The sequence below is a fragment of the Molothrus aeneus genome, chromosome Z (assembly GCF_037042795.1).
Source record: "Molothrus aeneus isolate 106 chromosome Z, BPBGC_Maene_1.0, whole genome shotgun sequence".
NCBI classification, from domain to species: Eukaryota; Metazoa; Chordata; class Aves; order Passeriformes; family Icteridae; genus Molothrus; species Molothrus aeneus.
Genome location: NC_089680.1, coordinates 38329922 through 38352194, shown reverse-complemented (window position 1 = coordinate 38352194; position 22273 = coordinate 38329922). Strand labels below are relative to the sequence as shown.

Below are 22273 nucleotides of genomic sequence, written 5' to 3'. Positions count from 1 at the left end.
CTGAACAGCCTTCAGGTTAAAGTTACATTATGGAAATTAGCATCATGGAAAAACTACTTATTGAGACAATTTGAAGTTCTTCAAAGAGAAGTAGTGATTCAGAAGGAATAAAAGACCTTTATAGCAAAATCAGTTAAAGAAAACCCCAACAATTCAATAAAAAATATATAATCCATGACAGAACATTCTATTTTACCCTTCATGGGAAATAAAAAATACTGCATACATGGGGTGCACTCAAAATCCATAAGGCCAAATTCCCCATTGAATTAAGTGAGAATTTTGCTGACATACCAACTGCAAATCTTCTGTCATGGCTACTGTAATCAGTAGGGGTTTTGTTATTATTATTTCACAGGTTCACAAGTATTTAGATTTTATCTAACACACAGTGTATCATTTAACCTATAATAAATGCGTGTAATAAAGAACAAATTATATGTCAACAATGTATATTCACTTTTCCATATGACATCAGTTAGCATGAGCAAAACTGGTGTAACTATACCCAGTACTGATTCTGCTTCAAAGTTGGGTTTGTTTTTCGACAATACTGGATCATTTCAGGATCAAGATTTAAAAAACTGTTTTTCAGATGCCTTTCTGTAGTTGGAGAAGCCACTGTAGGAAGCAGCTGCTCATGTTTTACTGCCACAAATGCAGAGGCTGTACTCCTCTCAGCCCCCTTCAGAAGAGGAGTCACTGTGACAGAGGGCACAGTCAAACTCCGTTCCAGACATCGATCTGCACTACTGAGGATTGCATCCGTTTGACTTTTGACTAAAGGTTTTTTCTTCTCTTTCTTCTGACACATTAACAAAATGCACACAGAAGTAACAGCAATCATGAGTAGGACAGACACCAGGACGAGGGGGATAATAATGTACCAAGGGCTGCTTTCACCTGCCTGCTCTCTGGGACTCCTGGCATTAACCTGGTTTGTCATCTTCAACTCCACAGATGCACTCGTTCCCATGGCCTGATTTAGCAAGGGACCTTCTTCATGTAGGTTTCCCCAGTGATTCTGCCCTGGCCACTTGGTTGGTTCAGTCTTCTGTGGTGCTATTGCAGGCTCTTCATTCTGTGAGGAGACTAGTGCCTCATCCTTTGAGGTAGAGTCAGCCTTGAAAGTGGTCATGCTGGTTAGAAAAAGCACTTCTGTTGTAAAACCCTGCACAAGTGGAGGACTGTGTGGCACAATGGAATACTGAAAACAGCCAACAGCAGGCTGTACAGCATCTGCCCTGAGTATAAATGTAAATGAGTCATTCAACAGATCGATGCCCGTCATGTTTGTGTCTATGTCTAGAAGCAAAACACCACTATCAATGTCAGCCTGGGTGAACGTCTGAATATCTTCAAACATTGCATCATTTACAAACCTTTTCTTAACAATCCTCCCGTGAGAGGGGGGCACTATCACTTCAAATCTAGGATTGCTATTTGTCAAATTGGCTAGCTCAGAAGCATCCAGGTCACTGTTTCCAAATTTATAAGCTGCTTGATTTGAAATCTGCAGGTCAGACACAATTTGTACTAAAGGTTTCGCTGTGATGTTCAGCACTTGTCCTGTTATATTGCCTTCTGCAGTAAAAAGCATAAACTCCAGTACATCACTGGAAGCAGTAAGATTTGTCAGGTGGTAAGAGAGCCTCCCTGAGTACAAATCTGCCTGCTCAAATTTAGTAACCTGCTCATTTCCAATCATGAGGTGCCCGTATTTGAGTGGCTGAGTTATTTCATACATAATATTAGTGCTTTTTCCATTTGTGATGGCTGAAAGCTGAACGTCAGTAATAGTGACAGATGTCTGGCCCTGTGGCAGCACAACATTGGTAAGGTTGACGAGGACGAGAGCAATTGGTACAACTTCAAGACTGAACAGTTTGTATAAAGGGCGATGTTTACCATCAGTCACACTGAAATAAAACACCCCAGAAGATGCACTTCCATCCTGTACAAACCACACTTTACCACTGTCAACATCAGCTTGTGTGAAATTTTTTATAGAGACACTGAGATTGCTTATCATTGCTAAGTAACCATTATTGGGGTTGCTAACAATGGTGTATTTCAGCTCAGCTGGAGCATTATCTAAGTCTTCAACTTTCAGATTCTCTGCCCCCAGCATTGACACATCTCCCTGCAGGACTTTCAAGTGCAGTCTTTTAGTCTTCAGTTCTGGAGATTGGTCATTCACTGGGAAAACAGTGATATTAAACATCTCCTCTAAAACTTCACTATGGGGCTTTGTAGCAGGCTTGCTCTTCAGGTTCAACCAAACAGCAAAAGTGAAATTGTCATATAGAGATTCAGAATTATCATGTATGTACATAATTCCAAATTTGTCCAGTACATATTGGGAGAAGTTAGGCTTTTCTTTGGTAACGTTTCGTTCTCCAACAACAATCATGCCATGTTGGGGTAAAGACACAACCTGATACCAGACCTCATATGCGGAGCGCTGTACATCAGGTAGCTTAATCAATAGGTTTGAAGCATCTAGATTTGTTTTGTTGATTAATACTCTACCTCCTTCCTGGACTATGGCACCTGGCAGAAATGACAAGAGAATCTTAGAAACTGAACATTTTATAGTTGCACTATTTTAGAAACTACATATCAAACACTGATAACGCTCAAAAATTTTTTATCCTTTGTGGTATCCTTGATTTCCATGGTATCCTTGATTTCCATGTCATGGCAAAAATATATTATCACTACTTTTAAAATACAATCAGATATGAAAGACAACATTTTTGACGATGCATACACTAAGATTAAAGAAATATGAGTATCTCAAAGCTTCTGATAGTGTTTTTCACCTACCATTATAGAAAACAAAATATCTTCTATAGCATCAAACCTATGTAGCTATCTCATTTCTAAGGGTGCAGTGAATGCAGCATTCCAAGCTACTTCCCTACAGTACTCTCTGTCTCAGAAGTATTCTGGTCACTGCTTACTGAAGGGAAAAAAATTTCTGTTTTTTCTCCAATGGATCACTGACAGATCCAAAACAATTTTGAGCCAAAACAGTGAAGCATTTTTACCTGTATTTGCTAGAAGACGACTATTCTGATCATGCCTGTCAATTTCATATGAAATGAAAACATGGAACATCTGGATATCTAGAGCTGATGGTGGAGAGGATACAGTAAATGTAAAGAAATCTTCTGCACTCCAGTCAGCCGACTCAGCATGTAAGTGTTCATACATGATCACACCTTCATCGACCTGTTTCAGGTAAAAAGTAGACATATGTGTAAGAGCAAGGTGATTATAAGCAGAGGAGTGTTAAGGACAGAAAAAGTATCTTGAGAACATTGTTCAAAGAGACCTTTGTACCTTAGTTCATGCACAGAGTATACAGAATCATAGAATTGTTTAGGTTGCAAAAGAGCTGTAAGATCAAACCCAACTGTTAATCCAGAACTGCAAACTCCACCAGTAAATCATGTCCCAAGTGCCACATCTACACGTCATTTAAAATATCCAGTTGGTGATTCAACCACTTTTCTGGGCAGTCTGGTTCAATACTCAGCTGTGTTTCACATGAAGAAAGGTGTCCTGCTATTCCGTTTAAACCTCCACTGGCACAGACTGTGGCCATGTCCTCTCATCCTACTAGTTGTTACTTGGGCAGATTGAGGCCAACCCCCACCTGGCCACAGCCTCCTTTCAGGCAGTGGTAGAGAGTGATAAGGTCACCCCTGAGCCTCCTTTTCTCCAGGATAAACACCCCCAGCTCCCTCAGCCGCTCCTCACAGCACTTGTGCCCCAGACCCTGCCCCAGCTCCATTGCCCTTCTCTGGACTCTCTCCAGCCCCTCAGTGCCTTTCCTGCAGTGAGGGCCCAGAGCTGGACCCAGCACTGGAGGTGTGGCCTCAGCAGGGCCCAGCACAGGGGGACAATCCCTGCCCTGGCCCTGCTGGCCACAGCATTGCTGATCCAGGCCAGGATGCCATTGGCCTTCTTGGCCACCTGGGCACAGCCTGGCTCATGTTCAGCTGCTGTCACCAGCACCCCCAGGTCCTTTCCAGCCACTCTGCCCCAGCCTGTGGCACTGCCTGGGGCTGTTGTGACCCAAGGGCAGAACCTGACACTTGGCCTTGTTGAACCTGACACCATCGGCCTCAGCCCATTAATCCAGCTTGTACGTACACTGAGATAATCCTGCATTTCTCTTAAGATGAACTCTGTGTTGCCAGATAAACACATGAAAATAAGTGAAATGTTACTGGGCATGAATGCTTAGTAAAAGCCTTACGTGATGAGCAAAGAGATACATAACACTGAGAAACTGCCTTAAACTAGTAATGGTGATCATGTGCTCAGATGGACAGTATTTTTAGTAAATCAAAGTAACAATGTCTTGAGTTTTCTTTGCAAGGACACTAGCAGGGCTGGATTATTTGTCCTGAAAAAGCATATGAAAGGCTGAAGAAGGACTTTGATGCAGTTATTTCCTTCAAATGGCAAAAGACACTTGGTAAGAGACTAAGAAAATCTGAAGGAAGTGTAATGACCACTGATATTTACTCTCACTTACAAGCAAAAAGTTGATGGAACTACACAGTGGAACATTTCTACATCACAGCAAGACAGAGATTCCTAAAAGATGAGAAGGAATCTAGTTTGTCCTCTCCCTGCCTGCACTGACCTTGCAGACCATCACACTCAAGGAATCTAATCAGTCCACTCTAAGTAATCAAGCTTCAAAGTATTGCAAGATACTGCAGTACTTCTCCAGAGAAACAAATGCACATGTAACATAAAACCGTTTATCTCTTTAGACCCCAAAGCAAAAGGCAGTATTTTCAGATTTATTTCTCACCAGCTGGAACTATACCTGAATTTTATGATCAATACTATAATACACTGGAACTGTAATAGAATTCCTAATGATAGCAAGACTAGACTACTTATTGAATCTTATCCAGTAGATTCAGCATCTGGTCTGCTTGATAATTCATTCACTGCCCTGGAGAGATGACAGCTACACCCATTAAATCCTTGGCAAGTTCCCAAGCAACCACTGACCAGACCTCACGTTAGTTTGTAACTGCCTGAGAGATTCCTGTCTGAGATGGTGCTGGTTTTAAATTTACTATTTTAACACACTCCTCACACCCTGCAAACACCTTGAAGGGACTCATTAGTACACATTTCTATCATATATGCTTGAAAGATGTGAAAAAAGAAACCAAAACCCCCCTGGTGTTATCACAGATGAAGTTTAAAAGTATAGAATCTGAGGTGTAAATACAGAGAGACTGAATCCTGAAATTACTGCAACAGCCCCCACTGAGATCACTAGGCAAACTGGGCTTTCAAGGTCAGTTTTCTCAGCAGCCTCAAAACCATCCCAATTTTTCTCTAAAAAATTTAGACTGATGTAATAAAATCCTTTGTGCACATCTCCAGGTTTCTGCTTACCCTATACTGATTTAATTCTTAATGGCTATTATAGGACAAACAAAAAAAAATAATAGCAAAAGGGTATGTTAGCTCAGGGTAACTTTCCAAAACCGCTTTAGGACTTCAAGCTGAGGACAGCAAATTTTTGTAACAAATACAGGCACAGTACACATCATTTAAATTCAGCAGTGTTTATTATCCATCTTAATTGGTTGGTTATTTTGGGGTTTTTTGACTGCAAATCCATTCTAATGTCTGTCTAAGAACTGAATGTAATTGGTGAGGATTTCTGTGTTTACCTCTGCAATGACTCTATATAATGAAGAAGCTGTGGCTTACTGTGAGATGAAAATACTTCTAAGATATCACAGAAAGTACTACAGAGAAAAACAAAAATCAAACATTATGTTGAAAAACTCCTGAGTTACTCAAGAGTGTATAATGTGCAAATAATTTTCTTATATTAGCTGAACAACATCTGTTCAAGAAAAATGTCTTGGAATGCAATAGTAATTTCTGTTTCTTTTCGCTGTTTTTTTCCCCTTTGGCAACAAAGCAATAAACCACAGCGAATACAGAAGAGTTCAGCACCCCAGCAAAAGGAGTAACTACTTTTCCAAAGTGAAATTTCAAGTTCCTCAACACAGAATTAAGTCAATGAATACCTGCAGACCTACACTAATGCAAAATGTTTTTCAATTCAAATCAGTTTTTCAAGCTTATTACCAAACAGAAACTAAATGCTTTAGTCTCCATTACATGGACAATGTACAATGTTTGTAACATAAATGCTATTTTCTTCACTCATATTTAACTTCCTGTGATTACAACACAATGAACTGAAAGTTTATTTAGGATCCCTTTTCTCTCTCTTACATACATCCCACCCTCTACCAGAATAAACAGCAATCTTGTTTGGATACTTGAATTTCCCCTGCAAGAAGTCATTTAACTCTAGTTTTTTGAAATTAAAATGGTCAATAGAAGTATCTCCAACAGACAAGAAAAGCATGCATATTATTTCAGCCCAAAACCTTTCACAGTTTACAAAGTTAAAAGGAAAGTTAGCTATACATTACTAAGAACTAAAGCTACAGAGAATAAGTGACACGTTCTGACATGGTACTGTCCGATAAACACACATAATGGTCACATCCACAGGCAAAAGGAGTGACACTTCAAAACCTTAGCTGAAATATTTTCTGTCTAACACGCTTAATTGTTTCATCTAATACTCAAAAAATCACATATTTTGGGGATCAGAAGGGTAAAGTGTCATTATACAGTTCATTGCTTTCATAAAACAAGACAAAACTCAGCAACTTTTGAAACAAGACCAATGACATAACAGGATTACAACATGTTTTTCATGAAAACCATTCTGTGTTCATCTTGATTTATAAAGTCTAGGTGGAGAACCATTCTACAACCATCCTTGGTCAGGTTGTTTCAAAGCCTGATGACAACAAATAAAAATGTTGTCCTTTTTCCAGGTTTTACTGACCAAGTTCAAATTCTGGCCAATAGATTTTCTTATTCCTTCATATACTCAATCAAATAGCATTTAAAATCTGTAAAAATACATTTTCCCATGAGCAAAGTCAGAAGACTGACCCTCTTTTATCTCACTCCCTTTAATTTTCTGAGAATAGTTTAATGCATGCTAAAGATATTTATATTCGAATTCTGCCCACAGACAAGTAGTTCCTTTTGCAGAAGAATTTTTCCATCAAGTTACATAAGCTGCCACGTTTTAGTCATTCAGTAAGAGAGTCTGTATCACAGTTAAGATACTTCACACATTTAGTACCACAGCCAATATAGTCAATAAAAGTCATCTTGGGGACAGCCATGAGGACTTTGTACAGCTGAAACAGATCTGATACTTGGACTTTTCATAGAGAAAAAGGCTGCTCCTTCTGCCAAAAACTAAAAGCTTCCAACCTCTGACTGCTGGTTAATGGCACCAGAACAGCTCTTCTTGACAAACAGTCTTACAAGCAAAACAGTGGGAATTGCCAAGACCCTGCTAGTATCCAAGCAGAAGGGAACAAAGGTTCCTCTTGTGTTCATTACTAGACGCCAGATATTTAATGACATAGCAAATCTTGGTGATTGTACTGATGGGTCACATATGCCTGGTTACTTAACAGATATAAGTGGATTACACAAAGAATGAGCAACTGAGATGCTCTCTGAAGTAACAATCTACCCCTCAACTAGCTGTTATAAAGTAAATGCTTACCATAGACTGTGTAAAACTGAAGATTTCCTGAGTGGTATCATCAGAATCTACTCTGATCAGCCTTCCAAGTTTTGGGGAAGTTACAATCACAAAAGTTATAGTTCTGTTTCCTGCACTGGTCACATCATTGGTTACAGCTTTCAGATCATGCTGTGAAATAGGTTTCCTGGAACCTAAAAAATGTGAAGTATAGGAAGAAGATTTACAACAGATTTTTTTTCCAAAAGTCTAAGTTTTGCATGCACAACTCACACTCTTACCCAGGTATTCTACTTACCATTTTAATAACATTTTATAAGATCAGCAGAGTTACTCTTTTTCTAGTTACCTTCTGGTTACAACTCTTCAACAGCTTTTTCAATTAAAAAGCCTATCAGTAGGATGTACCCACATTTTAAAAATGCAAAAAATGCAGTTCTCTTCAGCACATGTAATCGCTAAATACTGGCTTCTGCAAAAACTACCTGAAGTATAGATCAGAGCATGTATAAGAAGTTCTGTTTCTATATCACTTGTCTAGAACCAAATTCAAACTCCAATGTTTTTGGTATTCCCAGTTGCGACAGGAGACATAGGTGATTTGACTCAGAGAAGACTCAAAACGGCAAAGTTTCTAGTGAACACATCAACCAAAATCAATTATTAACAAAAGTACACTTTATCAATGTGAAATAGGATTTTCATTAATAAAATTAAAACATAAGTACTGAATTAAACAAACTAGGAAGAACACCATGTAACAGAAGTAACAGCCTGAACTGAAATAATGCATTATTTATTAAGATAGATGGAGACTGAGTGATAACAAAATTCTTTTAATACATAGCACGACGCTAACCTTACTAAGGTTACTAACTTCTGTCTTAAAGATTATAAAGAGCTTTCTGGAGTTACCCAAAGCAAGACAATTTTTGACACAGCTGGGGCAATAATTTCCTAGCTAGTAATTTCCTAAAAAAAAAAAAAAATCTGGCTTCTTTTTAATGCAGTTTCAAGGTACACAGTCGGCAAACTAAAATTTAAGCTCAATGATCATTTTAGAGGAGCAAGATTCCCATCATCCTATTCCCCCTGTATCCCCACTTCTACCTCCGTTTTTACATTTTATCTTCTCCTTGAGCAACAAGCTTTATAGGTTTCAATACATAATTTCAAAGACTATATGGTATTAAATATACTTGAAGTCTGAATTATCAATCTATCTCATACAAGAATAACACAAAATAACACATGTATTATATACATATATATGCCATAATATTCAAAAGGAAAAAACATTGTAAGGACAGTGAAGAATAGGGATGCTTTTAAAGCCATTATTAATACCAGGAGCCTGCTTGTTCACATCTGCATGTGCTCTGGTTCAAATAACAACTGCTTTGAAACAGAGCTGTTATAAGATCTTCTGTCTCTTCCTGTTTTCCCATTTTTACCTTCCCGTGTCTTTCTGTGTGCACACTTTTTGAAAAGTGAAGGAGTCTCTCAGGTTGAGAAAAATTCTCCCAGACAATATTTAATTCAAGAAGTCTCCGTCCTCTACCCCTCCCTTCTTTTCCTTTTTTTTCCTGTGACAGGAAGGGAGGGAACCATGACCTTGTGCATACAGAAGATGTGGTCAAGAATGTACAACTTAGCACAACAGTTAATCAGACCACATAAACCTGCAAACGCAGTTATTTGCACAACCTGCTAGTTATGCAAATCAGGCCTTATTGCCTTAACAGACTAGGACAAAGTAACTCTAAAACATGGTCACACTGTAGTGATGGAAGTTACTGCTGCAATTTTTCTTGACCATACCAGGGTACCACACCACTGCCATCACAGAGCATGGCCATGGGGAACAAGGGCATCTGTCACAAAACTCCCTCAATTCCTAGCAGACCTGACCTCACTCACTGAACTCCACAGGCTGAAATACAGTCTAGAGACACAGACAACACAGTCTATCATGCCCTTCTGTAAATTAGCATCCTCCTCAAACTTAACCTTCTCCTTCATCCACTTCTCACCTGAGAATTGAGAACTTCCCTGGCACTCACAGTAGTTCTCAGGTCTGACACCTCAACAGGGAGAGGAAGGTTATTTGCCAGCCAGCAGACTGGTTGAAATAAAATGAAGTGAGAACACTGCCTGTGTGTTCCCAATCACAGAAGGAGAAATCACAAAAACCCCACCCAAACACAGGGGACAGGAACAGATAGAGGAGGAAGACACACAAGAACAGGTGACACTGAGTAAGGCCAAGCTAATCAATTCAAGTAGAGTACAACAGCATAATGTTGGTGCCTCATCATTTTGTTACACATTTTTACTGCCTACATTTAAGATTTGGAAAATGCTTTGGCATGAGCATTCTCCCTACCACTGCTGAAGAGTTATAAATCATCTCATCTACAGACTGATTTGACAGCTCTGCTTCCAATTAACTACAAGTCAGGCTTAACTCTCGTCAGAGAAACTCAGCTCATTTCTTTTTTGAGCAATTGCCTTCCTGAAGAAGCAAATCCTTCCACTGCACATATCTAGGATACAGTAGAAAAAACTAATATATCTAGCAGTCAATTTTCTGAGTATGCTGAATAAAACAAGCTTCTGTTAAAACAGAAAAAATCTATGAATTATATAAACAGATCTGGTATACCCAACATGAAAAAAAGCAGTTCATGCTCTTATAAAATTGCAGAACAATATGCTTTAGAGAATAGTTTACACCCCGTCACAAAGACATGGTAAATTCTTCACAATAAATTCAATTTTTACTACCCCAGAGAGAAGATTTCTCAAGCTGGCTCAAAATTATCCCTTTTTAGTAGGGCTATAAAATCTAACAGGACACTGGCTGTTGTTTTTATATATAGTAACCATTTGGCACTCTAGTTGTTGTAATAGTCATCTCATGATGGCAAAGTACAACTGAAAGCCATATTGCTCCAGAATGTCTCTAAAAAATACCATAAAGAGAACATGTGAAAAAAGCTAGTAACACTTTTATAACATCTAAAAGTAATTTTGCTAACCCAAAATAAGTGAAAATGCAAGGAAAAAACTGCAATCTTGGATGAATACAGTTTGCAGTGCTGAAAGAAATACTGTATTTTATAAACGGAAGAACTGATTGACAGCCTAGAGACTTTGCCTTCTATGGAAGTATTAGGCATACTTTTCTTACAATTATCATTGGCTTAAGATAGAATTCCAGTAAATCCCTGTGCCCAAGGCAACCTTACACACCAAAATTGCAGATTAATAAGCTTTGTAAGTGGACTTATGTGAATCCCATTTATTTGACTGAATTAGAAGATCATGCTGCTACAATCTCATTTTTTGTTGCCTGTGTTTAAGTGTTTAAGTGGCTTTTGCTGCAAACATTTGTTTATGCAACTTAAATTCAGGAAGTGTAAGAAGATAAAGTGCTCCTCTTCCATATCCAATTAATAAATCAAGGTACAGATTACAACCTCTAGAACTCTGCCAATTCTTAGTATCTCTCTGATTCTACAGATCACATTCAGAGAAACAAAGAAGGCATCACAAACAAAAGTGTGATGCAAGATACTACTGAGAGAAAACTAATCTTTATTTCTCCTTTAATCCTGCAATAAATGTTAGATTCCTAACTCAATGAGGGATTACTCTTGCCAGTAAAGGAATAAATGGCTCTGATGAGACCTCTTAGCACATCAACTCCTTCAATGGTATGATTCCATTAAAAAATACTCAGCTGCTGAACCAACTAGCTACAAATGCACAAATGTGAATCAAAGTTTTCCAGCCTTCTGATTCCTCAGTGAGTCTGTGCTGCTGTCACGTGGTATTCAGAATCTCATGGCCACAATCTTCATTCCTCTATTGCTTTTACAAGGCACTATCACAACCTCCTAAATCTCTAAATATCTGAATGGAGTACAGAGATTTTAAACAAACCTAAATAGGAAATCTCCAGAGCTTAGGCAGACAGTGTTATCACATTGTAGTTGAACATTTCACTGCCAATTTCTATGACTCCAAGCATGCACGTATCAAAAGGTTAAAGACTGCAAAGCAAAAAAGCAGTATGCTGTTTGAGAAAACATTCATCCTTTTTTAAAAAACACACATAAATATTCCCAGCTACAGTTTTCCATAGTTTAGTCAGTTAATTATCTGACAAATAACTCTCTATTAGGCAATATTTTCAAGTGGACAAAATCATGACCATCTCAAAAAATCTACCTGGAAAGACTCCGAGCCCTTTGTTCACTTCAAGGCTAATGACCAGCATCTGAGCTGTGATGCTAAAAATCTGTCGGGGTGCAAAGTTCAAACCATCTGTCACCTGAAAGTTGAAGCCTCCAGACATTGTTCCTGTGGAAATCAAAACCATAAATTTATTCTTATATTACTCTGTCACACAAAAAACAAACATGCACTGGACACCTTTCACTCTTGGCTACCGTGAAATATTGTTGAGGAACACATTCAGGGCAGGTAGCTCTGGGTGCAGCTGCAGTGGAGCTGTGCAGGTTGAGCTCTGGGTGGCCGGAGCCTGAGGCAAGCAGCCCTGAACTGCTGAGCCTTTGCTTAACAAAGGGCACTGGGACCTGCTGCCAGGGGACCAACACTCAGAGACATGGCAGGAGCTGAGGACTTCAGACTTTCGTAGCTTAGACTGCAAAGCCTTTTGGTCAGGGTCCCCTGTCAGGGGCTCCCAGCCAGAGCCTTTATTCTGTAGTTGCACAATAATTAAATTAAGGATAGAGGCACCTGAGATTCTGCTAAGGGAAACCTGAAGTGAAGTCAGTGAGGAAACCTTGTTTGACTGTGTGTTGGGTATGTAGAGAGTCAAGCAGGGTTCACTGGAGCCACCAGATGAGAAAGGGGTTCCATCTCAACAATCAAAGTCTCGGGTGGTATCAGTGTGACTGCCAAAGTGACTCCCAGGTGAGCAGACAAGAAAGTTTCCTTAGCAATATATCCAAGATCACCCTGAAAGCAACTTTTTATCAGAGCCCTTCTATCTTAATTACAATTAAATAAATTGATAATGCAATTAACACATTCCCCAGGAAGAACTACTGGCTGTTGTTTTCAGTGAAAGCCAGACACCCCTTAGATGTAAATCAGCAAGAGTGCCCCCTTCTCTTCTTCACTGACATGGTGGAGCTGAAATTTTAAACTTGGGGAAAAAATTACTCCAAAATTTTCAACTCCATTTATGTCTTAGGAGGGTCCAAAGCACTTAGGCAGTCACATTTTGGCAAAGAAGGAATTTGGGGAGAAAGGTAACTTGAATGTTCTTTCGTTTTGTTTTACATTTAAAGGTCTGAATAAACTCTTGGGTTGTTTCTTTAGCCTCTTCACTGCACTTCAGCTTTGCTGAAGAAGGTATGTTGTCACAGCTTAAACTATTTCAGAGGTTATGTGTACTCATAATAAATGCACATTTTTCCCTTTAATCTTAGGACCTGTATGTACTTTGGCAGAAGCAATAGCAAAATAGCTCCAGGAGTCTGAGTGGATTCCTGTAAAAATACATATCTCAGAACTGACAGGCTGCTTTTAAGCAGAGGTTCTCCATGTTATTCAATTAGGTAAAAAAACAAAAAAAGAAGTGAAACATTAACTGCTGCAAAGAATTACCACGCTCTTGTATTTGCTTTGCCCAATTTAGCCATAAGATATTGCTACAAGAATATAGATACTAAAAGCCAGAGAGTACCACATACTTTCATGTAAAGATCATCATACTTTGTCTAACTATAAATTAACATATCAGAAGAATCAAATGTGTGTTCTGAGGTTACAGTTAAAAATATACCTAGGAAATGCTCTTATATTAGCCAGACAGCTGAAGAAGCACTGGAAGATCTGATCATATTGCTTTTATTTTAAAAGTTTTTATTTTATTATATATTCTAACAAAAAAGAACCAGTTGCTTATTCAAAAAAGCATCTGAGAGTCTACTATTTGTACTAAGTTGAAAAATAACCCAAAATGAACCTGCTTATGCAGCCTCTCTTGCTTTTTTTGGCTAAGGCAGGTCAACTGCTTGATTGACATAGACATTTTGTCATCAGCAGTCAGGAACAGAACTGCATCTTGAAGTTCTGGTTGGGTGGAGTATTTATCATTTTATCACAATTAATTTTTTAAAATGTGTCTGATCAGAGGTGATTAAAAGGACACTAGAAAGAGGGTTTGTAAAAGCTACACTGAGAAGCACAAAGACTTCATCAGCAAAAAGAGTTCAATTTATTACTGCCCCTAAGAAGAATACTGTGAGGGTTTTAAGGGCAGGGCTCATACTGCAAAAGTGAGAGAGGAGAACCCTAGAGTGAAGCAAGAGTGAAAAAGAGAAGGAATTCTTATGCTGAAAGAGGGGTACAGAAAAGGAAAAGTGTGTTCTAGTTTTGCATTTACACTGGTGATAGAACAATCAGAGATTATGGAGGAAAGAAACAAAAATCCACGGGAAAACATGAGAGAAAGAGGGAGATTCGCAACTCACACTACAGAATAAGCAGCAAAATGTAACTCATAAGGCTGAGCAATGTGAAGGGAAAATTGAGAGGGTCTAATTTAGAGGCATAAAAGCAAAGTATAGTAGTACTTTCACTTGCAGTAAAAAACACACTGAGAATGAAGAGTCATTGCCATGTACAGGTGTAAAAACTGCATACTGCCATGGGGAGTAGCCAGAGGATGGAAGAGCTGCCTCAGCCAAGAAGAACCTGTGCTTTTGGAAAGGGTTGAAGTGAGTAGGAAGAGTAGACAGGGGTACTTCCAAGAGGAGACAAAGTAGCCAGCACACACTGTAAGACTGATAACAAGGAACAGAGGAAACATAGAGAAAAGGGATAAAAAGCTGAATGACAGCAACAACATAAGGAAAGGCCCCAGGTAAGGCTGGAGGCAATAAGATGGGAGTAACAACTACATTTCCAGCAACAGGTCAAGATGAAGGAGGGAGGAAAACCACTGACCAAGAAATGCAAAGAAGCAAAATGACCAGAGTACTTTGTGAAGCACTGGAGACCATAAGGCTGAGCAGACAGCAAAGCCAGAGCAGCTGCAAGACCTGACACACAAGCCAGGTAATTTTATGTTACAAATTTACTCTACAACATTCCCACTCATTGGAAAATGAAATTTTCTGTTCTTTTCAGTTTTATTAATCAAGATTCACTCTCTGGGACTACATATGTGCATTTGCCCTTTCTGGAACACAGAGCAGATTAATTTCCCCACACTTACCCCTGTCCTACCATCATCATAGGGCTTCTTACATGTCAAAGTCTCCCTTGGAACAATTTAAATAGCTTGGCTCACTTCTATCATGCTCTTGAGCTTTTATTTCCTGACCAAATTATTTGAGCAGGATACTTACAGCTCACCAGCAGCTGATTGTAAAGCAATTTCAGCAACACATATGCACCTTGCATCATAAGGCACAGTACTTCAGCCTCATGAAGACAGCACAAATCTGGAGTGACTTCTGCACCCAAGGGAGCACAGCCTGCCTCAGGGCTGGTAGGAGAGCAGTGTGTCTCTTCTATCTCCATCCCAAAACAATGATTTATTCCTTCTGTAGCAACTCCTTTCTTCTTTCAACTGAGGCAAGTAGTAATACAGCTGGAGCAGAAAACAGGTAGCTATCACCCTATGAAAGCCCTACCTCTTCTGGCTAGAACCCCACTGGGAAGTTCTTTCCTGTGGCTTCCCATTACTGCCACTCAAGGATGCATGAAGCTGCCCCAACTTCTTTATTTCCCACACATTCTTCCACATGAAAAAAAATCCCTGATCTCTAGCTCTGGACAATAAGAGAAAGAGTCAATGTTTAAAACTTAATTTTTTCAGAACCTGAAAGGGACACTGACATCACACAGATAAACCATAACCATCATCCATCACTGCACTATGGCAGGTATCTGTGAGACTGTTGGTCCATGAACAGCTCTGTACTGTAGCAAGACAGAAAGGCTTCAGGAAATTTTCGATCACAGTAGTCAAAAAAATGGATTTCCTATCTCAGAAAGGTGCATGGAAATGTTCCCCTACTGCAAAACTGCTTTCAGAAAGAAGGCTGCTATCTAATGAACCAAAAGAACATCAAGGTTTCTCAGTGAGCACACATTTAAATAGACATCTTGTTTAGTTTTAGAGATAATGTATAACCAGTGTATAGTACTTCACATAACCAGTGTTCCAAGATCTTTGTGACATTACAATGGGATCTTTGATGCATTACAAACACAAATATACTGAATAGGAGCACTATTCTGGTATCAGATGTGATATTTTTGAAACCACATACCATTGTGTACAAATACCAGCTGCCCTTTAATTATGTGAGCCTGGGTAAAAGTAAGGATGCTCTTGTTTGGAGAAGACTTCAGAGCCAAGTATCCATTGCTAGGTGGAGTAATAGAATACACCAGTTCTGATGGTGAGGAGTCCTTGTCTTCTGCACAGAGGTCATCAACAGTTATTTCTGTGACTGAACCCACCCAGACCTAGAAAAGCAAAAAACAATTTTAAAAATAAATAAAGAAAATGCATACAAAAGCAAATTGGAACAACAGGAGACAAGGGATGGGGATGGATGACACATGACTCCAAGAAAAAGGAAGAATAAAGATTTGTGCTGTGCAACACTCGGAGCTATAATAGGTTTCCTAACTGTTCATCCAAATCTCTGATCACAGACTGGCATAGCTCATCCTGGCAAATAGTCTGTAAAATACGAGACCTTGAAATAATACAAGCAAACACACCCTACACCAGTTAAGAGTTTCAGACAGTTGGAGTGCAAGTGCTCTAAATTCTCAGAAACATAACAAAAATTGTATTATGATAACTGAGTCAAGGAACTGCTTTCCAACACATACACATGAATATTAGTGTCATGTATTTCACAGCAGGTAAGACACTGAGTATGTTCTACTTTCACCAGCAGAAAAGATGAAAGAAAAACAGCCTGGGGACAGCACAAACTCTAATACAAATGGAACAGTTCTTGTAGCTGCACTATTTTCTTCTAGTTGAATGCACCAGAGGCCCTTTTTTAGTGCACTAAAAACCCAGAGACACTTGGAGCACTCAGGGAAATCAAACAACCAATGCCTTCTCCAACAACAGCTGCCTACCATTTAGCAGGTTACAACTGCAGAAAAATAGTTAACTAGTTTTGAGAAAGGTGGTATAAAAACCATTTTTTACTTCTGGTAAATATAAAGCTGGAGCACATTCTAAGTCTAATTTCAGAGGAGAGCCACGAGATTGATAAAAGGACTGGAGCACCCCTTCTATGAAGTCAGGCTGAGAAAATGGAGGCTGTTCAGCCTGGAGAAGAGAGGACTGTATGGGGACCTCACAGACACCTTCCAGTACCTGAGGGGGTCTACAAGGAAGCTGGAGAGGGATTCTCTGACAGGAACTGGAGTGCCAGGGCAAGAAGAAATGGGTACACTCTGAAAGTGGGGAAATTCAGTGAGGTATTAGGATAAAATTCTTTACTGTGAGAGTGGTGAGATACTGAAACAGGTTGCCCAAGGAGGTTGTGGATTCCCGAATTCTGGCAGTGTTCAAAGCCAGGCTGGATAAGGCTTCAAGCAGCCTGGTCTAGTGGGAGATGGTCCTGCCCACGGCAGGGGGAGTTAGATGATCTTTGAGGTCCCTTATTTCAAGCAGAAAGGACTGCCCTCTGGGTTTCATTCCTATCTGACTGGGTAATTTCTTGTTTGGAAAGGATAAGCAATGGCCTATTTTGTTCTTCATCTCTGCTGCATATATCTGGAAATGCAGACAGAAGTGCTAACAAAGAACAATACATATTTATCTCAACATGAAGTGAAATTTCTAAAATATTCACTACATCAATATCAATTATTTCCATACACAATTTATAACATAGCGTAAAATCTTAACAGCCTAAACCTTTAAATACCTCAGCTTGAGCTTCAAAACACACTGCATCATTCCTCCCTGTCTTCCTAGGGTCTAAGTACACTTAATAAATATCTGGTAGTAACATCACACCAAATGGTTGAAGGGGACACATGATCCTTAACAAAGAGCATTTTACCTCTACCAGAGCCAAAAATCAGCAATCACAATTCACTAAGTATTAATTCTATTTTTAACATGAACCATGAAAGAAAACATTTTAAGAGACTGAAATTTGTGCCACCACACTTCAACAGAGGAAAGATTTGATCCTACATTGTGTCACAAAATATGTGCCACGGAAAAAGAGGTACTAAAATGAAGTTTGATTTTTTTTTTCTAATCACAAGAAGTTTGAGAAGTAAGTTTATAATAAAAAATACCTTTCAACTAACAAATAGTTATTTTCTCCCCTGAAATATGTATTTTGCTGTAACGTAATTACTAATATTAAGTTTTGATAAGGAATGGCACTTATGGCACAGAATGACAACTAACAGCACAGGGTGACTTAGTGAGTGGCACCAAATAAGCACATCAGTGTCACAGGTTTTGCACTGAGACATTTTAATTTGTCTCAGTAGGACTTGTGTAATTATTTTATGAAGAAAATAAAAGGTCACATACAGAATATGCAAAGAAATAAAATTATAATGGACACATGTTATTACAAATGACTCACTAACTTTCAATTTATTTTCCTTACTAAAGGAAAAAAGAAATTAAATTAGAAATTTAATATAATTAGAAATTAAAATTTCTAATTATAGAAAACCGTTTTTTCTGTAATGTCAGTATTTAATTCTGTTGTCTCAGCACACTACCACTTAATGCTTTTTAAGTACTATACATGGCCTGCAACATGATCCTTGAAGAATGAAAGATCTAAGAGCTAAAAGAACCATAGGGAAGCAAACACTGAGAACACAGCAGAGTGTTACAAGTATATTATTTTTCATATCTGAGATCAAAATCTCCCTGAAGAGCACCATGAAAACTATATCTGAACCTCCATGATGTAGCATGACACTGATTTTTCATGGCCTAACATATTCCACAGGCATAGTCCAAAAAAAGGTTCATGACCTTGCTGATGTAAAATAATTTATTCTGCTCTACTTACAGGATTCAGCTCATCAGTATCTCTTGTATGCCACATATTCTACCAGACAGTCTGTATTCACATTTTAACACTTTAGAGAGCAATTTAGAGAAAACAACACAAATAATCAGTTTAAATTTGTGCTTTAAAAAAAAAAAAAAACTAATTCTAGGAAAATATAGCCCTCTTGTGGCAGCAGAAGAATACAGTCATTTCATAGCATTGCCACCCATGTATTTAAACACGTATAATTGCAGCATATAATGCCAGAATAGTGATTTTCTTCAAAACATCCTTTTTCCTTTACCCATTCCCATTTCAGAAAAAAGAAGTCCATAGAACCTGTGGAAATTTTAAGAAATTATATCTAAAATGCTAATAATTTAAATTTCTAAATAAAAATACATCTCACAAATTTGTTGCAATGGAAAGTATTTAAATTAAATGGATTACAGAAGTTCTCAGGACAGTAAAACTTTCTGCATCTCAGATGTTATGTCATAAATTCTGAGCCAGAAAAAAAAAAAAAACAAAACCAAAACACTTTAAACCCTCATTTACTTCTGCTTCCTAGAAAAAAAACAGAGAAAAATTCCCAAAATGGTTGGATGTCTGTCACTCTGAAACTCCCCCCACGGTGCTCATAACATTGATAGCAACAGACAAGGCTGTTTGAAGAAGGGATGTTATGGCTGTCTCTGAAGTGAGAAAGCTAGAATTAGACTCATTTAGCATGTGTGCACACATGCTAAACCCAAAAGTTTCTTGAATTTGGACAGAAGCCCAAAGGCCTAAATTAACTTCCACATGCCCACAGCAGCATCACTGGCCTCTTCACCTCTTGACATGTACTTCTTCACATAAGCTACTTCTCAGCAGCAGATGCCATATCCTAGCCTGGATTTTTAATCAATCAGCATTTCTTTCTGACTCTTTGTATTGCGATCTGCAAAATTTCTGAGGTCCTAAACTTCAGCCAACTCCAACAGTTCTAGTAGACTTCTGTTTTTACAGTAGTGGTCAGTCATTTTATACTTTTGTATACATTTCCAACCTTACAAAATAGATAAAAGAGCTACTGAGTTTTAAAAAGCAACATTGTCTATTATTCAGTATCTAACATTAGCAATGTTCTTGAGGAGCACAGACTGTTTGGCTGAACGTGGAGCCAGCCACCATCACCCTACACAGGAATGCCCATCTCATCTCAATATTTAGGAGGACTAAGGAAAACCCATTTTCTTCCATCCACTGAGGATGTACCAGTTTGATTCGAGGAAGACTCATCTCAGCATTTTCCTCCCATCAGATAACTTGACTGCCAAATTTGTTTTAGATTGCACGTGAATCCACCATATGTGTACATAATGGTAGCCACTCAAAACAGATACAAACTTGATTTTTCAACAATAGCTTTTGCATGATTAGCAGAACCACAGGCACAAATGCAGCATCCTGGTTCTAGTACACAGACTGCCTCCCCAGTAGAAAGGACCAGCTCTGTGTAGGTGAAGCTTTGTTAATCCTGCTCTTGGGAAGCCTAGATTCACAGATATTTTTAGAAAAATCCATAAGCTGCATTGCAGTGCACTACACAGCCTTAGATCTTTTTAACAGACTGCAACTCCAGCAGTTCAATGCCAACAGTTTAATGCCAGCAATGCACCAGAACAGAGACCCCAAAAAACTTGGCTGAACATGGTGCTCTCTTCTCTGTGACTAGACAAAGATTGCTGCATGCTGTGCTGATGTCTGTAGAGTACTACTGTGATTACTTAAACCGGGGAAGACTGTGCTCTGTGCCACCCAAATGTTTGTTAATGCAGTCTGCGCTTTTGTCAGCATTCTCTGAACAGGGCAGGCTATCTTCTGTTGTGGGCATCTGCAGATTATCTGCTTCCACTGCGAAGCTGTACAATACTTACACCACAGCTAGTTTAAAAATTATGTATTTTCTCATATGAAAAGATGTGAAATATACAACACAAGGTTACCATCATCTTTAGGGTAATACACTCTCCCTCTTCAATACACAATTAACTACATAAAATTAAATGCATGTTTTGGTACCACCCATTTATAAATTGCAACACAGAGCGCTGGGAATGATTGGAGCTTCAAAATATCCTGCTTATCTTCTTTCAAGCCTATTCCTAAATACCTTCTCCATGTTAATGTCTTCCAGCTGGTTTACTGTGACCACTTAGCTGACCATGTTCATTTCATCCTGATTTTTGGAGTCACTTAATTTGTTTTTACTCATCAGATCTCAGATTGAAAGTCTTTACATGTGGGGAGGTTTTTGGGCACAGAGTCCTTACTAAAATGGTTCTCATTACTGACTGCTATCGTATCACAAACAAATACTATACCAATATGTCCTGGTTTAAATACTATACAAAAACAAAATAATTAATCAATCTAAAAATGCACTGAAACTGAAGTGACAGTAGTCACTTCTGTAGTGGTAGATAACTTTTCAAAGATCTGTAAATTAAAAAGTCAGATATGGTTATTAAGAGCTGAAGGTAGCTTTAGCTAAAGGTGTCTTTAAAATTTTCTTCAGGATTTTCTGGGGAGAAGGCAGTTAAAAAGATAACATGTTTTTTCTTAGCTCACAGTATCACACTGTGATATTGTGAAGTAATAGCTTCAGTGATTGGACTAATATTTTGATGACCCTAGATTTCCACAAGACTGCATTATATTATTGCAACTTTTTAAAAGAAAACCACTCCTGCTTTAAGAGATACCCAACACATAATAAATTCTCTCTTGTCCCATCTTACTGGCATATCTGGACAAGAGCAGGCAGTAGAATGTACTTCAGCAGGTCTGACCCTTTAGTGCACTTCATGGCAAGAGGCATAGGGTTGGAAGGCTGAGCAAATACAATAGTGAAAAGTTGGCATTCTCATTCTCATCACTATTCTTGGTACTTTCCTAAGTTACATGTTCATTAACAGCCCTCAAGACACCTCGGCAAACAACACAAAAATATAACAAACCTCCAGGTGCAAGCCATCCACCCTCACAAGCCCTACATCAGTCCAAGAGACTTCACATAACATTAAGATTAAAAGAATGCTCATTCGGCCATCTAGATAAACTTTACAACAGCCAAAATAGATCTCCATGTCTAAAATCTTCCTAAATACAAATAACCTATGCACTGCCTCCTTTCATTAGCATTAATTTCTCTAAATCCAAGGACTACTACATATTATACTAACTATCCTACCAGACACAAGTCTGTTAATGAAGGTGCATTAAATGGCATCAGAATTAATGGAATTATTTTAACACTTCAAAAGGTTGACAAACATACCTGAAGAATTCTGTTTACTTTTACAACAGGAGCTTCATCATTTACTGCAGTAACAGTTACAAACACAGTTCGGGGTAAACTCTGTTTCCACAACTCCGTGTTATTTACTATCACAGTAAAACTGTCCATCAGTTCTTCACTGTCATCATGAACATAGTAGATTAATTCTTGTTCCACCTGAAAAATATAACAAGCTGAAAAACTAAAGAGGCTAGAAGAAAATAAATGTCACATTGAAAAACATCC

General features: G+C 38.5%; 1 protein-coding gene across 1 annotated transcript in view; it reads right to left on the bottom strand.

Moving 5' to 3' along the window:
* Window positions 1-430: 430 nt before the first annotated feature.
* Window positions 431-22273, bottom strand: part of LOC136569227 (chondroitin sulfate proteoglycan 4-like) — a 33565-nt gene continuing 11722 nt past the window's right edge. The window contains exons 5-10 of the mRNA XM_066569581.1: window positions 22028-22204; window positions 15967-16165; window positions 11882-12013; window positions 7667-7839; window positions 3054-3237; window positions 431-2553 (exon numbers count right to left, since the gene is read on the bottom strand). Coding sequence (XP_066425678.1) covers window positions 503-2553; window positions 3054-3237; window positions 7667-7839; window positions 11882-12013; window positions 15967-16165; window positions 22028-22204 — 2916 coding nt within the window. The 3' untranslated portion in view covers window positions 431-502. The remainder of the gene's footprint in view (window positions 2554-3053; window positions 3238-7666; window positions 7840-11881; window positions 12014-15966; window positions 16166-22027; window positions 22205-22273) is intronic.